Source organism: Apteryx mantelli, chromosome 18 (genome assembly GCF_036417845.1).
Source record: "Apteryx mantelli isolate bAptMan1 chromosome 18, bAptMan1.hap1, whole genome shotgun sequence".
NCBI lineage: Eukaryota > Metazoa > Chordata > Aves > Apterygiformes > Apterygidae > Apteryx > Apteryx mantelli.
Window position 1 is genome coordinate 10605936 of NC_089995.1, and position 15006 is coordinate 10620941.

Sequence of the window (15006 nt, forward strand, 5' to 3'; positions counted from 1 at the left end):
TATGGAATTTGAAGTTCTTCATGTATATTTGCAGATATGAAGACTTGCTAGGATTTTCAATTGAAAAATTCCCCCTCCCTGGTATAACAACAGGAGAAAGATACAGTTCAGTGCTAAATAACCCTTGACATTTTAATCTTATCTTGAAACTAGCTGTGATACTGTAGTATCACTTACCTGAATTGCTTCAGATGGATGTCTACATGTTCCTTGCAACACAGCTACCAATATTCAGATGCTATTATGTAATACTGGCATGTGGTAATGCTGAAGTGGAATAACTAGCTGTAAGGTAGCTTCATAAATGGCTTCCAATACTAGCATGAAGGAAAAAATCTATTGGACAGTATTATTCTTAGATGCTGTTAGAAGTATGCAAGAAATGGTACAGCTGGTTCTTGGAGAGGTGAGATCGTAGCCAAGATTCAAGAACTCAGATTCCTTGTGCAGCTATGATAGATCACTTGTGTACTTTCCCTCTCAAAGGGGAGATAAATTTGTCTGAGGACTAAATGCAGTATACTTGACTTTTTGAAGTGCTTTAGAAACATGACGCACAAACTGATTTGAAGTGCTGTGCTATTTTACCAGCCTTATATAATCTTTATTACAGCAATTTAGGAGTGTTGTTAATAGGAGATAATTTCCAGTCCTTCCAATTAACATTCCTGTCTATTTGAACCATTACTCTATTATCTGAAAGTGCAAAAAAGTTGCATTTCATCAGTGATGAAGACTTGTATCAGGCCCTACATGATGTTATATGTAAGAAAGTATGTAAGCTCTTATTTATCACACCCATCTCTGCTTTCCATAGGAATGCATGGCTCTTGTTCTTTATGATGCAATGACTTCTTCAGAACACTTGCTTTTGAGCACCTGGTAATACCTAGTTACTGATATGCTATATATTTTTTTTTGGCACAGAAAATTGTTGCCAATGTTCAGAAATAAGGAACAGAGTTCAAGGGGCAGATGAGAATAGCAGAAAATGTGAAAGGAGCTGGAGAAGGTAGGGACTTAATCTGCTGCAGGGGTTCATGCTTGTAGCCATGCCAGTAAAACGTTTTTATACAACAGACAAATCCTGTGTGTGTCATAATCTGGCATGCCTAAATCAGTTCTGAAAATAAGTGGCCTAGTTATTCACAGCTGTTAAACAAAATGGAGCTAAGTAAATAAGAAAGCAAAAAGTAGGAAGCAAACAGATATGCTAATGCAGGATATAATTGCCCCAGCATACTGCAAAGGGGAATACTTAATTCTGCAGTAGCCAAAAATTTGACTGTGATATTAAGCTACATTAACTGGCTGAATAAAATACATTATTCCTATCTGCAAGCCTTGCCTCTCTCTTTAGACCCTCATGGCTATAACAATATTACTTCTAGGCACAAAAAAGTGTTCCTGTTGTGAGACACTGGGCTGGATCAAGGGTTTTTTTGCAAGTCCTTTCCAGGGTTTTTGTTTCTTAGATATTATTCCAGATACTGTACTCCTAGTAAAGATTTGTGATGCTCTCCTATCCTTCTACTGGAGTATGCAAAGGATTTTGAATTTTTATAATGCTGAGGACAGTGTCGAATATATAGATTTTTGTGACTTTCTGAATATTACATGAGGTTACATAAATGGTTGGAATTTATAATCCAGAAATTTTAAATTGTAGTATCTTGTTAATTATGCTCTTTGTAATCATTTTATGCTATAAAAGGAGGGGGAAAATAGATACCTTCTTGCAAACTTAAAGATAAATTAGCTAAAATTTAATGCGGAAACTACCTGTAAAAGAGAACTTGGGGTTACTGTCTTCTGAAAATAATTCCAGTGGTTACTGCCCTGGATCTGTATACATCGGAAAATTGGTCAAGATTTTTTGAGTCATGTCATGCACAGTTGGTAACTTGAAAAAATGACAGTGATTCAACAAATGGCTGTCCTAGTATTTTGACTGTGCTTTATATAAGATAAATTATTTGTTAGAGTGAAGATAGTAAAGGGAGTGTTATCCTCATCTTACAGTTAGAGAAACTGAGACGCAGAGGTCATGAAGCCATTCAGTCAGAGAAATAGAAAAACAATGTGCCTTGTGTTCTGCACAGTCTTCTCAAGAGAAATTTCTTCTTCAGTAAATAATTCATGTATGCCAATGGTAAAGCTCACATGGATGGTATAGCCTACATGAAACAATCGGGAGGGATCTAATTTAGTGTCCGACTTCTAAAACACTTAAAGTAAATGTCAGCTTGTGTGATTAAATTTAAATTTAAACTGCTCATTAGTGTATTAATCAAAACAATACATGTACACAACTAAATTGTAACCAGGACTTGGTGAGATTTTTTTAATGAAAATATACTACTCATTAATTTTATAATGAAGATAATGTTATATTAAGATAACAGAACTTACCAATGAAGGTTTCCTACTATTCCTATTTGTTCAATATTGTTACATAACTGTGGCAGTGAAATTTTTCTAATTTCTCTTGGGAATATTTCTAGTCTAGTAGATCTTATTGCGAAGCCTTTTCTTGATACTCTCCCTGACTTCGTGTTTCTTCTAAACATATATACTTCCTCCTATTGTAGATAACTTTGTGTCATAACAGTGATTCTGTGATATATAACAAAATTTAAGCAGGTTCCCTTCTGGTCTGTTGTTAAAGCTTCCCAAATATGCTTTTCAAACCTCATCTGAAGTTTAACCTGGTGCATATCTATCAGTGATAGAAAACAGAACTTTCACTTCTTAAAAACAGAACAAAAACCTCTTGGGGTCTACAGCATAAATGAAACCTAACTGTCTCAGCAGAGATGAGGCCTGTGTTGTTAATGATTGTGCAAATACCTAATGAGAAATCTTCCCAGACATGGAGAGTTTGCAACTGAAACAAACTCCAAATGTTTGGAGACTTACGCACAGAGATGCAATGTGTTTCCCTTCTATGTGGTAACGGTCAATGGAAGGTCTGGATTTGCAAATATCTTATTTTTTTTCAGGTATGTTTCCCCCCTTCCCCTTTGCTTCAAGTACCTCTTCAAGCCTGGCTGCTTTGAGCTTCTTGGCAAACTGCTATAAACTGGGCATTTCCTCATGATAAATTTAAATTTCCCCCATTCTTCAGCAATAATTTGGTCCTATCCAAAGCCAAGAAAAGCTTTAGATGAGTGTGGGTCTTTTGTGGCCTTGTGCTCTGCAAGCACTTCAAAATAATCTTATATAAGCATTTTTAATAACCACACTTTTGAACAGCGCTCCAGGGCTAACTAGTGCTCTAGTTTCTTCAAGAAAGCAGATATTTTATCTAGTTTCATACAGATTTCATCTTCACACAATTTGTAATGGATTTTCCTCTGTCTCAGTTGGGACTGTCTGCAAGCAAAGCTTCTCGAATCAGATAATGTCTCAAACATTGATGTGAAATACTGCACACTGCTTTAAGTCCCTGCTACCACAGAGTCTGCTTGGCCCCCCTGTAAGCTTCCATTTTTCTGCACAAATAGGCCCCAGTTGCTGCTCAGAGGAGGAAGAACCACTAACAAGGACAGATGGCTCTTTTCACCTCAACTACTGTCTTGATAATGTCTTTCTCTAAAAATACTCTAAAATTCAGATTGTTTTAAGGGGGCCTAATACAAGGAAGAGCATCTTCTGTAGTGGAGAAGCAGCCAGAAGGCCTAAGAAGATCCCTAGCGAACTGCAGCCTGCTGGAAAGCTTCTTGCAGCTCCCTCCTCAAGGGGAGGAAAGGATGTTTTGTGGCTAAAAATGGGCAGGAGATCAGAAGATCTGCGTATACTCTGCCTAATGCAAACTGAGTAGCTCTGTAACTTTGGTAAGTGATTTCAATGCTCATTTTACAAATAGGGAATTCTAAGGCACAGAGAAGTTTTGAGCACCATAAAGCTGCATTTTCAGCTGCAGCCTTTGCTTGGATGTTAGACATCAAGTCACTGGACACCTTGGCCTCTGTCCTCTAGGTAGCAGTGCAGGCTTATTAAAACCAAGCCCTTCAGTAACGCTTCCCTCAGCAGTGGCGCATGAAGCCGGCAGCAGAAGGAGGTCGCTACGTGATGCCACCGCAGCGCGCGTGGTGAAGGCGGGGGAGCCGCTGCCGCGGCGCGACCTCCGTGAGCCCCCTCTTCGCGGCCGAAGCGCCGCCGTTCCCACCGCAGCTCTCGCATGACGCCGGGCCCCCTCTCCAGGGCAGCGTTAGGGCCGCCCGGGGCCGGCGCCGCCTGACCGGCTGCGTGCGGCGCCCCGCCGCGGCCGCAGCCCTCGCCCTGCCGCCGGGGCTCCGCGCTCGGAGGCCGGGCGGGAGCGGGGTCGGCCCGCCCGCTCTGCTCCGCCCCGCGCCCCGCGGCGAGCCGCCGCCGCCGGGTGGCGCCCCGAGCCCGGGCTGCGGGCGCGGCGAGCGCTGAGGCGGCGGCGGCGCGGCGCGGCGCTGGAGAGGCGGAGCGGCGGCCGGGGGCGGAGCGGCGGCTGCCATGAGCTCAGCCGGGGACCGGCGGCGAGCTGCCGCGGAGGGGATGCTCCGGGCGGCGGCGGCGGAGGAGGAGGAGAGCGGGGCTCGGCGCCTCGCCCGCTGCCGGGGCCCGCAGCCCGGGGAGGAGGTAGGCGCGGGGCCGCTCCCGCCCCGGGGCGGTCCGCTGGGGGAGGGGAGGGGGCGGCTCGCGCGGCGCCGGCGGTAACGGTCGCGGGCGGCGGTTGAGGGCAGCGGCCCAGGTGCGGCTCCCCGGCGGGGCGGGGCGGGCGGCGCAGCCCCGCGGGGCCGGGGGCGGCGGGGGACCGGGCCGAGCCCCCCCCCCGCGGCGGGCCGAGCCCCCAGCCCCGCGGCTCTCCCTTCCTCTCGGCGCTGCGGAGGCGCTCGCCGGGCCGGCTCCTCCCGAGCCGAGTTGCCTCGCTGCGCCGGCGGGCGCGGGAGCTCCCCTCCGGGCCCGCTCCCAGAGCCGCCCCCTTCCCCCGCGCTCTTCTCCTTCTCCTTCTTCTTCTTTTTTTTTTTTCTTTTTTTTTTTTCTTTTTTTTTTTTTGTGTGTGTGTGTGTGTGTATATCCCCTGTGGCCGAGGAGGGCCTAGCCTCAGGTCTCCCACGTCGAGGATGCGGTGTTGGGTAAAGTTGAGCTACCGCTGAGCTCTCGAATAACCGTTTGCATGTTCTTTGAATGAAGATGGCTTTGGTGGTGGTGGTGGTGGTGGTGGTGGTGGTGGTGCTGCTGGTTTTCGCGGAGACCAGGTCCGCTGAGGTCGGGCTCCGCGCGTCGGTGGGACTTCAGCGGGACGATGCTCAGCTTGAGGATCCTGGTCGGGTTTGGTTACCTTGTGTCAGTCAGGGGGGTGACAGGGGACGCTTTAGATCCTCCAGAGCAAAGAGGGAGGTTTTCAGATTGTACTTGGGACTGAGACTTCCTCCCCTCGCCCCCCAAAAAGAAGAGACAAAGTCTCTATGAAAACTAAGAGAAGTAGAGTGCAATTGTGAGCATCCCCCTTTCTGTCCCGTAGGTAGTCTCCTGACTCGCTTGGGCTTGAAGGTGGTGATAAGGTGAATGACATTCTCTTTGGGCAGGTTAGCAAAAGCGTCCTCTTGTCAAGGGAAAAAATAGTCATAGATCATTGTCTTTAAACCAATTTTTTTCCCCCCTTTTCCTTCATTTGGGCAGTAAAATGTTATTTACCTCCAAGAGATAAACAAGAGCAGGAAAACTTTCTTTCAGATTAACTGTTCAGAATATTTTTTTCCTTACGCCTCTCCCTTTACATCGTCACTCCATCGGTGTCATCTTCCCATATGTGGTTATCTGTGGTTTGCAATAAATCAGGCTGCTTACATACATCCAGATCTTTAGATCTTTGTCTTGTTTTTCTGTTTAGCATTTTCGAGGAGATGATACAATGCTTGGTCCTTGATGTCCACATAGTTTTCATGTGGTTAAGCCACTGATAGCTTTTATCTTACTTCTGGATTCAGATCCACTTCATTAGTAATCTACACAACTGTAGTGGACCAGAAACAAGTATTTTTAATGCTATTAACAATTACAAAAATGAATTTTCAAGCTCAATTGACATGACAGTGGAAAGTGAACTATTTAGCAGGGAAGAAGTTTCATTAAAGTACTGGTTAGTGTAAGCTGCTTTGATTCTGTTGGTTTTATAAAGTGCCACTTATGTCAGTGTTAAGTAAGAAATAAAGATGACCTGCTAATTAATAAAACAAATTTCCTGTATAGCACTGTGCAGCAGATTGGGTCTTTTTTGTAACTGAGGACCAAGCCTGTTAGTCCTTACAAGGAATACAGAAACAACTTGAGCTATTCGTTACTTGCAAGTCATTCTGTTTCCTTCAGGCTTCTTCAACTGAAATAAAACACCTGTTTTCATATTATTCCCTCTTGATTCTTGCACATATTGATAGCTTGTTCAAAGCAATGATATAAATTGGATATTTTAAATTATAAAATGGATGCTTGTGGATTAATCACAGCATTTGTGGAATGTTCTTAAGTGTCTCTTCCTACAGGCCTTTCCTTGCTAGCTCAGCTACGTCGCATATCACAAGTAGCATTGCAGAAATCAGAATGAGGGCTTTCAGTTCCTTTTCGCGGAGAGAACTGCAACAGCAGTTTCCTCTAGCAGATAATTCCTGGTATTCATTATGATTTTTAATTTTGTGTAACAGTCATAGCACATGAAACCACAACAATGAAGAATGCAAAATAAGGCATTGCATAGTCCAGTAGAAGATTTTGCCAAGTGAAAGCTTTCAGGCGTATGCTGCATGATATAATATCATTCTGCCTGATTTGATTGTATCCTAAAATAGTTGTGAAAGACTTTCTCAGATTTAGTTTTCACCTTGAAATATAGCTGTCTTGTGAGTGCTGTTCTGCTCTTTTTGTTTCTTCTTATACACTGATTGTTATTTTCCCATCATAGGGTTTTTTTTTTTTCCAGTATTCTGAAGCTGGCATAGTCAGACATCTTACTGAAGAATGTTAATTTTCAAAAATATCAAAACGTTGAAATATAATGAAGCTTGAGTTTATAGAATTATAAAGAGATATGTGGTTCTCTGCTCTGGCTATTTTTAAAATTTTCTATGCCTACCTTTCCAGGTGGGACACATGCCAGGAGAGCACTTCAAGCTCTGACAAAGGCAGCTTAACTTTTTGAGTGGAAGCCAAAGGTTTTTTGGGAAACTTTGTAGATGAGACCTTAACAAAGTGCGGTAAGTTACAGCACTGTATTAATGTATTGTGACCCTGAAGGGTTGACAGTATAGAATACTTGACCCAAATTCTTGTATAAAGGAGAGCTTGGAATAAAAAAATAAAATTTTCCGGGGAAAAGCAGATAAATATTTTCAGTGTTGAATGGGAGCATAATACTGAGGTTGAGGCAAAACCAAAGAAGTAGTGCTCAGGGGAGATATAAAGGTTTATCTAGGGCTTGGAAAAAAGCAGGTGGAGATTGGTGTCAGAAACAAAGGCATTTAAAGGGAAGTGGTGAGAAAGGGATATTACTATGGTATAGTATATACTACATAAAAGAAAGTCTGAAAGGAAAGCTAACCTCAAAGCTAGACTGCATATTTTTCCCCTCTAGGTCACAAAATGAAGTTGTGGTTTTAATTTCTTTTTGTTTTGTTTTCTTTTCTGTCCTTAAATAAACAGGAGAATCAACAGTGGATAGAAGGGAGCATTAAAATGCCAGCTGGAAGTGGCACTGTTGTGTGTTTGGCTAAGTTTCATGATAAGATTAACACTGCCTTTGAAAGACCCAAAGTTACTCATCCCCTAGCTACATGCTTTTTTTTTTCAGCACTAACCTTAACATTGCTGTGTAATGAATTGAATTGGAGAACTGATCTGAGCTAAAATGATTTGGCAAAGAAATCAATGGTTAGTTCTTAAACCAGATGAGTTTCCTGATTCATTTCACTGTGTGAACATTTGTGCTCTTGCAGGTAAAGGGTTGGCTTGAGGGGCATAAGTGGGTGGTGGGAGAAGCTAGACTACTTTTATTGTCAATGCCAGCTTATATAGTTTTAAAGTGATTGTGAAATTGCAGTCTTAGCTAAGGAACACTTGTCATTCCATATTTTCATCATAACTTTGAAATGTGTTTAGTAGGTTTTAATTCAGATGTTAATGATAAATATACAGTTAGTTCTGTAATCACCTGGAAGAAGCTGGTTATGGTCTGCTTGGTAAATACCTAATTACAGATGATGGTAAATATATGTTGTTTATACTGCAGTTTGCTAGCAGGCCTCTCTTAGCTATTTCTGAAGGGGTGGTAGATACACGGAGCCCCTAAGTATGTATTTTTTTCCTCTTTCACAAATGATGTGGACCTGCTGAACGTTTGCAACTGAGTCCTTTTTAAAACTTAATATTTTGGCTTTGTTTATGCCTAGTTTACTTTTATAGCAGGGTGTTTTTAAAGAAACAGTGTTAACTTGTTTGTTTGCATCTATTTTCTCTTGGTGTTTTTTCTTGTTGACTTGTGTTATGTTCAGGCTAAATGACGCTTCTTAGAGTAAAGATTAAGGACTGTATATCTGTTTGGAATTGACTTACCTTATTCTTGGTGGTGTCAATGAACTTTGCTTTTGTTCTGTAACACTCACTATACCAGCAATTGATTTTTTTATGAATGCTATGAATGCAAGATATTCATGGTATATATTAGAAGAGTTAATAATATCAGCAAGCTACCTGCCTGAAGCATGTCTGCAGGTTTAGTCAGAAAGCAATAGTAATCTGTAGGGCTAATGCAACTTCTTTAGGCGGATGTTTTTTTAATGCACAATCTGTTAAATTAATGGAATTTACACTTGCTTTACAGTCATGCATTTCATGATTGCTACCATTACGCAGTCTTTTCAAAGTTGTGAGTCTGGTATCAATTTTGGACCATCTCTTTGTGTCAAATGTGCTAGTCCTGAAGGTGTGGCTGTGGTAGTGGCTTCAGGCCTGTGAATCTGACTGTGCACAGACTTGCCAAGAAATGCCTGGCAGTTTGATAGAATTGTTCTGCAGGCCATCTGATGAATGCACCACCCACTGGGATTGCTCTGCTGTAAAATACACTTAACAGAAAAGCTGGAAATTACGTTATTTTGCTTTATGAAGGCTTCATTTCAAGAAATCATTTTCTCAGACTGAATGCTTACAAGTTATTCATAAATGAAATGTGGCCATTAACAACATAAAGTCACTGAGAACTCTTTCTTATTTGAAAAGAATGCATTTTTTCTGTTGTTTAGCAGTCTTTCTAGAGCTAACCTTTGTGCAGTGGGGTGAAAGAGTGCTGTTTCCTTCTGAGGAGAAAGTAGATACAGAAATTCTGTTCCTTTATTTCAACATGCAAAGAAGATGCAGAAGGAAGACTGTTCTTCCATGCAGAGATCTTTACCACGGATAGACATGGAACAGATTGTCAGGGGATGTGAATTCATGTAGCACCGCTGAAATCCATGCCTTGAACTATGGCATCCATGGGTCTCTTCTGATAAACCCATGGAGTGTAATGTGTTTTGAGGTTTCTTCTCTTCAGATGTGTACACAAAAAAGGGACCATGAAACTTTTATCAATAGGTCTTAAATGTTGTATGGGTGAAATTACAATATGAATATGGTGTGACAGTTTATGCCACCATGTTACACAGAGTTCAGGTGAAACACAGGTACCCAAGGAAATAACCTTAATAGGCTCACAGGTGTGGTCCCTAAGCTGACCCAAAGTTGCCAGGTTTCTGCTAACAATTTTGCTGAGGCAATACGTGTTGGTCTCAGCTCAGTGCTGCTCTAACATACTTGCACAGCTTTTGGGTCAAGTTAGGTCACATCGCTGCTACTCAGAACATGACCAAAGCTTGTATCTGCATCACACTGTATAGATGTATATCCTCAGCCCACAATTATGTCCTGTACATACTTGTTTGCTATGAGCATGTGTACATGTCTGCTGCATGTGGAGTTAATGTCCCTTACAGTTATGGAAATGCTATTGTGAAATCAAAGTGTGGACTCTTTTAGCCAAAGTCCTGACTCTTTCAAGTCCCTATTCCAGATACTTGCTTTTGATGAGTTCCCACTGAAGGCCCAGAGTAACTAGGAAATACCACATGCGGGCATTTAGACTGAACACACGAGTCTGTTAATACAGTTCTGAGACTCTGGGTTCATATGAGTAGTTGTGTGATAATAAGGGGAATCATAAACATGAATCCCTGCTGTATTCTGAAACTATAAATGTTACTTTTTCTACTGCTAATGCTGAAAGATGAAACTTCAAGCACTGATGTGGTGTATCCTCAAAATTCCCCACTAATTTTGGCTTGCACAGTCTTTTCTAGGGGTGTCCAAATGGAACTGGACTTAGCCTACAAATGCTGTGTTTTAGTAAATTTCTCCCTTGATTTCTAAATTGAGTGAAGCTGATCAGGAGATGAGTTGGGGAAGAAAAACCATCTTAGATTAGTCAAAAAAGCTGCTCTTTATTAATATACTGTTATATTGCATATCCATATTGTACTAATCCTCCAAGTTTAACCAGAATTAGTATTCTGTTGCTCTAGGTGCTCTGTACCCACAGAGGCAGCATTTATGTCAGGCTCCAAAGAAGGTCAACATCTTGTGCCATTCCTGACATTGCCTGCTTGGATGTTCATCACCTCTGTACAGTCCCTCTTCTGATGTTACTTAGTTTTTTCAGAGAAAACCTAAGTTTCTTTCTCCTCTTTCTTGTTACAATCATCAGCAGTGTTAATATCAGAAAATGCTATTGTCATGCAATAGAGAAGGTATATTAAAGATTTAGAAAAAGAGTTTTTTATGAGCAGTGTGCAACATGCATAGTGAAGCCTTTTTAAACTTTAGCTTTCCTATCAAAGCCATAAAATAAAAAGTAAAGTAATTTTGAAATGTCTAAGGCATATATGTTCTTGCTTATGGCAGTTATTTTTTCGCTTATTGCTATTTACCTCACTTTTTCATACAGTTCATATAACACAACAGGGTTTGCCCTTGCTTCTATTTAAGGTGCTCTTGTCAATAGGATGGAAGTAGAGTCCCTCATAACATAAGTTAAAGTGATGATTCCATCTCTTCTTTGCTGTGTGCTTTTCTAATGTTTTATGAACAATAACCTTTTTAGCTAGCAGAAACCTAAAATGCTTTTCACTTAATTTCATATACAGTATCTAACCTGGAGCTTGTGCTACTCACCATATGTTATGTTGCATGTTTCCTATGCAGAAAGCTTACAGGAAGCACCTTCTTTGATAAAACTATAATATCTATGGATTTGGGTGTCTTTGAGAGGGGATGGGGAAGGACTTTTTTCACTGAAGCTTTTTGTCCTGATCTGGGTAGATTGGTTGATGAATTGATGGATCCCTTCTGTAAGTTTGAGCATTTGCCTGAGGTGTCTCCTCTTAATTTAGTGCTGTTGACTTGGTGTGACCTAAGACACTTTTCTGTGGCTCAGTTTGACTATCTGTAAAATGAAATTGAGAATTTCAACTTGTAGAAGATGAAATGCCAGGTAAGATAGAGAATCTATTGAGTGTAATTCAACCTACAAAAGATGTATAAATCTGATCTCATTTGTGTAGCCTAGTAGTGCATTGCTGCCCTTGTGAAAACAGGTACTATTTCATCCATGTGCTTGAAGGTTTTCTATTGCCCTTCCCTTCCTCTTTGTGGTATCATAATTTGTCCTAATTTTTGAATCACTCTCCTGAATCTGACTGCACTGTTCTTAAATGTGACTGTTCTTGCTTTGTAACCACTACCTTCTCTTCTGTTAACCAAGAAGGCTACAGCAGTGACAGTTGTCCACTGCAGCCTCTCACAGTCCCGTTGTTGCTGTAAACACACTAATTCACATATTTTCAGATTGCTGGTGATAACTGTGCTCTTCTAATGTGGAAAAAAAAGCTTTTTGTAGAGAAGATGGAGAATTATAGCAGAAGTATTTGATATATGTTCACATCTTTAGAGTGAATTAACCCACATCACTTCTGTTAGAATTCTACAATTGCTCTGTGTATGTGTATGTTTATCTACTATTGCTACCTAAATATGAACTGTTATTCCACTGATAAGTAGAAGTTCATTATGTCAAATTGGCTACTGCTAAACCTGTTCAATCACAGCTATGTTAGGTAGCAGGAATCTTGTTTGTTCACTGAGGTTCTTATGTGACTATCCCTTCCTGGAGACATTAGGGTCTTTGGAGTTGAGTTGTTCCTCAGGTTGTTTGATATGCAGACCTGGAACAGTACTCACACTTTACATGGTGGATTTTGTCTCTTGGGTTCATGTGATTCATTCCTGGATGACTTCCAGCAGCCTCTTCCGAACACCCTTTCTAGAGTGGTACATGTACTGTGTGGCCCCACTAATAACTTGTTTCTCCTTTGCTTTTCCTCTCTGCTCTCTGGCAAAAGGCTTTCCCCTTCCTTATTACCATCTTGTTATTGGTGCAGAAGCTGCTTCCTGGGCTACCTCCATACCTGAAATTGTTCCCTTAAATTGTTCCCTGCTACAGAAGTTGACTGCAAATAGGTGTCCAAGATATAAGAACATTTTCTTTGTGCTGGAAAAGTTGATTCAGGCTTTGTAGAGAATAATGTTTTCTCTGTTTACATGGAATAGGTTTTATAAAGTAAAAGAGGAGTTGCATGCCATAGTGACCATCTTCAATCCATGCAAAGCACAACCTCTGGGGCTTGTACATTGCTCTTATTTTATCGTTTGCTTCAATCCGAACCAAGTTTAGGCTACCATAACATTAAAAACATTTGGAGTCTGATATTTTCTATCCTACCCCTTGCTGAAAAAGTACATTTGTCTGCTTACCCGTTCTCTGGACTGATTAACTTTGCAATTTGAATCTCAGAGGCCACACAAATTTCCTTAACTGTATTTCCAGGTGAAAAGAGTTTTAGTTTGCACTTCTGTACTGGGATTTTGTGAACAACCATCTTTAATTCTAGAGTTCAATTAACAGCAGCAGTCCACCAGCTTTTTTTCCTCTGCAGACAGCAGGTATACCAGGCTTTTTGGCTTTGGACACAGCTGTAGCTGTTGAGAGTTTTTCTGGAATTCTGAATATCTGTTCCTTTTCTGATGTGGGAAAACATTATAGTGTCTGTCCAAAACAGTCCTTTACATTTATTTTCTTTCATAGCATTTTGTCTGCTTCAGAATAGTCTAAGTTTTTTCTTCTAGATATTTGCTAATGGATTTCTTTAAAACAGTTTTTTCTATCAGTGAATAGTGTGGGCTGTAACTTCCAATTGACTTTTATAAACCATGTGGTGTTATCTGTGTCCAAATGCAAATGTTAGAATAAACCTTGCTACTTCAGAACTTAGATGTTTATAAAGGAACTTTTGCTGAAATACCCATTGACTTTATCTGTTTAGAAGCCAATGTTTGCAGAAAACTCATTGTAGGGTCTACAACTTGAAATGCCTTGCAGGTATGAAGGTGTAAAGGTGGATGTTAGTGAGATACTCCCTAGGAATGTGGCTAGGAGATACCAGCTAGCGAACAGGATCTGGCGTGCGTCTCAAACCTCCACATGATTCTTGTCTTAAGTCTTGCGATTTTGTGTGTGTGTGTGTGTGTGCGCGTGCATGCTTCCTGTGAAACCCCAGTTAGAGATTCTTGCTTTGACATGAGGGGAAAAAAAAAAGAAGCAAAGTAGTTTCTAAACTTCTGTGGTTAAAATGTGATGCCCAAGAGCTTTGGAAAGTTTGATGTAATTAACTCTGTGCGTTCTGGAACTCCTGGTGTTGGCGATACCATGGCTGCTTTAAAATTCCACGGATTGGCTTAGATGGCGTGGATGGGTGGTAAGGAAAGAGGCATCAGCGCTTGTAATGGCCACCTTAAGCGGTGATGCTTCCGTTCATCCCCAGGGTTCATCTGAAACAGGGTCCAGCTGTCGCTGATGCAGCTGTGAACTAGTCTCGACAGCCGCTTGAACGCGAACTGATGCGCCTGTGCGCTTGTGTGTTTTCCTCCTCTCTTCAGGTGAAAGAAGTAGAAGAAACCGTCGAGGAGCTGCTGGAGCGGCTGGAGGAGTTCTGCGGCATGACCGACCAGGTGGGGCCGCCGCGGGGGCCGCGTCGCTGCCCGCCGTGGGGCGGCAGCCGGCGGCGGCGCGCGGGCGGCGGGCGGGCGGGCGGGCGCGGGGCGGCCATCTTGGCGGCGCGGCGGCCGCGGGAAGGCGGCGGGCGGGCGGCGCCGCGCACGCAGCGGGGCGGCGCGCCGCCAGGTGGCGCTACGGGGCGCGCGGCGGGGCCGCCCGGCCGCCGCCCCCGGGCCCGCGGGGAGGCCGCGGCCGCCGCGGCTGCAGGCCTCGCGGGTCGCCCCGCCTTTCCCTTGCCCTCCCAGCGTGCCTTCTGCCCCCGGTGACATACCAGAGAGCGACGCGAATGGCAAATTCCAGAACAGCGTCTGCCGCCGTCCTCTCCGTTACGGTGTTGTGCTGCGGAGCTGCGACGCTGGGCCGCTTTGAGGCGCGGTGCTGCGCTGGGCGATGCGGGCTGAGGTTACGTCGTTCGTTAGCCAGCGCGTGCGTTACAGAGGAGTTAGGCCTCCTGTGCCAGGTGCTGTCCGAGTGCAGCAAGCCAGTCCAAATAAAAGCGAGAGGTTGATACAGCTGGAATAACTGAGTGGGGAGCGCAAGCTGGTAATGAGATTGTGCCTGACCGCTTGCCTTAGCCGCTGCCAGTGCCCCGTTGTTCGTGATAGGCCGTGTGAGGCAAGGGGTGTTGCTGTTCGGCTGACCACAGGCTTTCCGCATAAGGGTATGCTGTCTGAAGGCTATTGGGGTTGTGGTGTCCATGTAAAAAGTAAGAGTGCGTGTCATTTTTGCAGTCAACTCTTCCTTCTCAGGCTGGAAAAAGTAAAATTACATTAAAATTACTGCAATTTAACTCTTCCTGAGCATTTCATAGAGTGTTCAGGGAGAGCTCAGATAGC

General features: G+C 42.9%; 1 protein-coding gene across 2 annotated transcripts in view; it reads left to right on the forward strand.

Moving 5' to 3' along the window:
* Positions 1-4440: 4440 nt before the first annotated feature.
* Positions 4441-15006, forward strand: part of BCAS4 (breast carcinoma amplified sequence 4) — a 51557-nt gene continuing 40991 nt past the window's right edge. The window contains exons 1-2 of one of the 2 annotated variants that reach the window (XM_067307908.1): positions 4441-4614; positions 14053-14124. In XM_067307908.1, coding sequence (XP_067164009.1) covers positions 4489-4614; positions 14053-14124 — 198 coding nt within the window. In that variant the 5' untranslated portion in view covers positions 4441-4488. The remainder of the gene's footprint in view (positions 4615-14052; positions 14125-15006) is intronic. The other variant, XM_067307909.1, reaches the window with a different exon arrangement.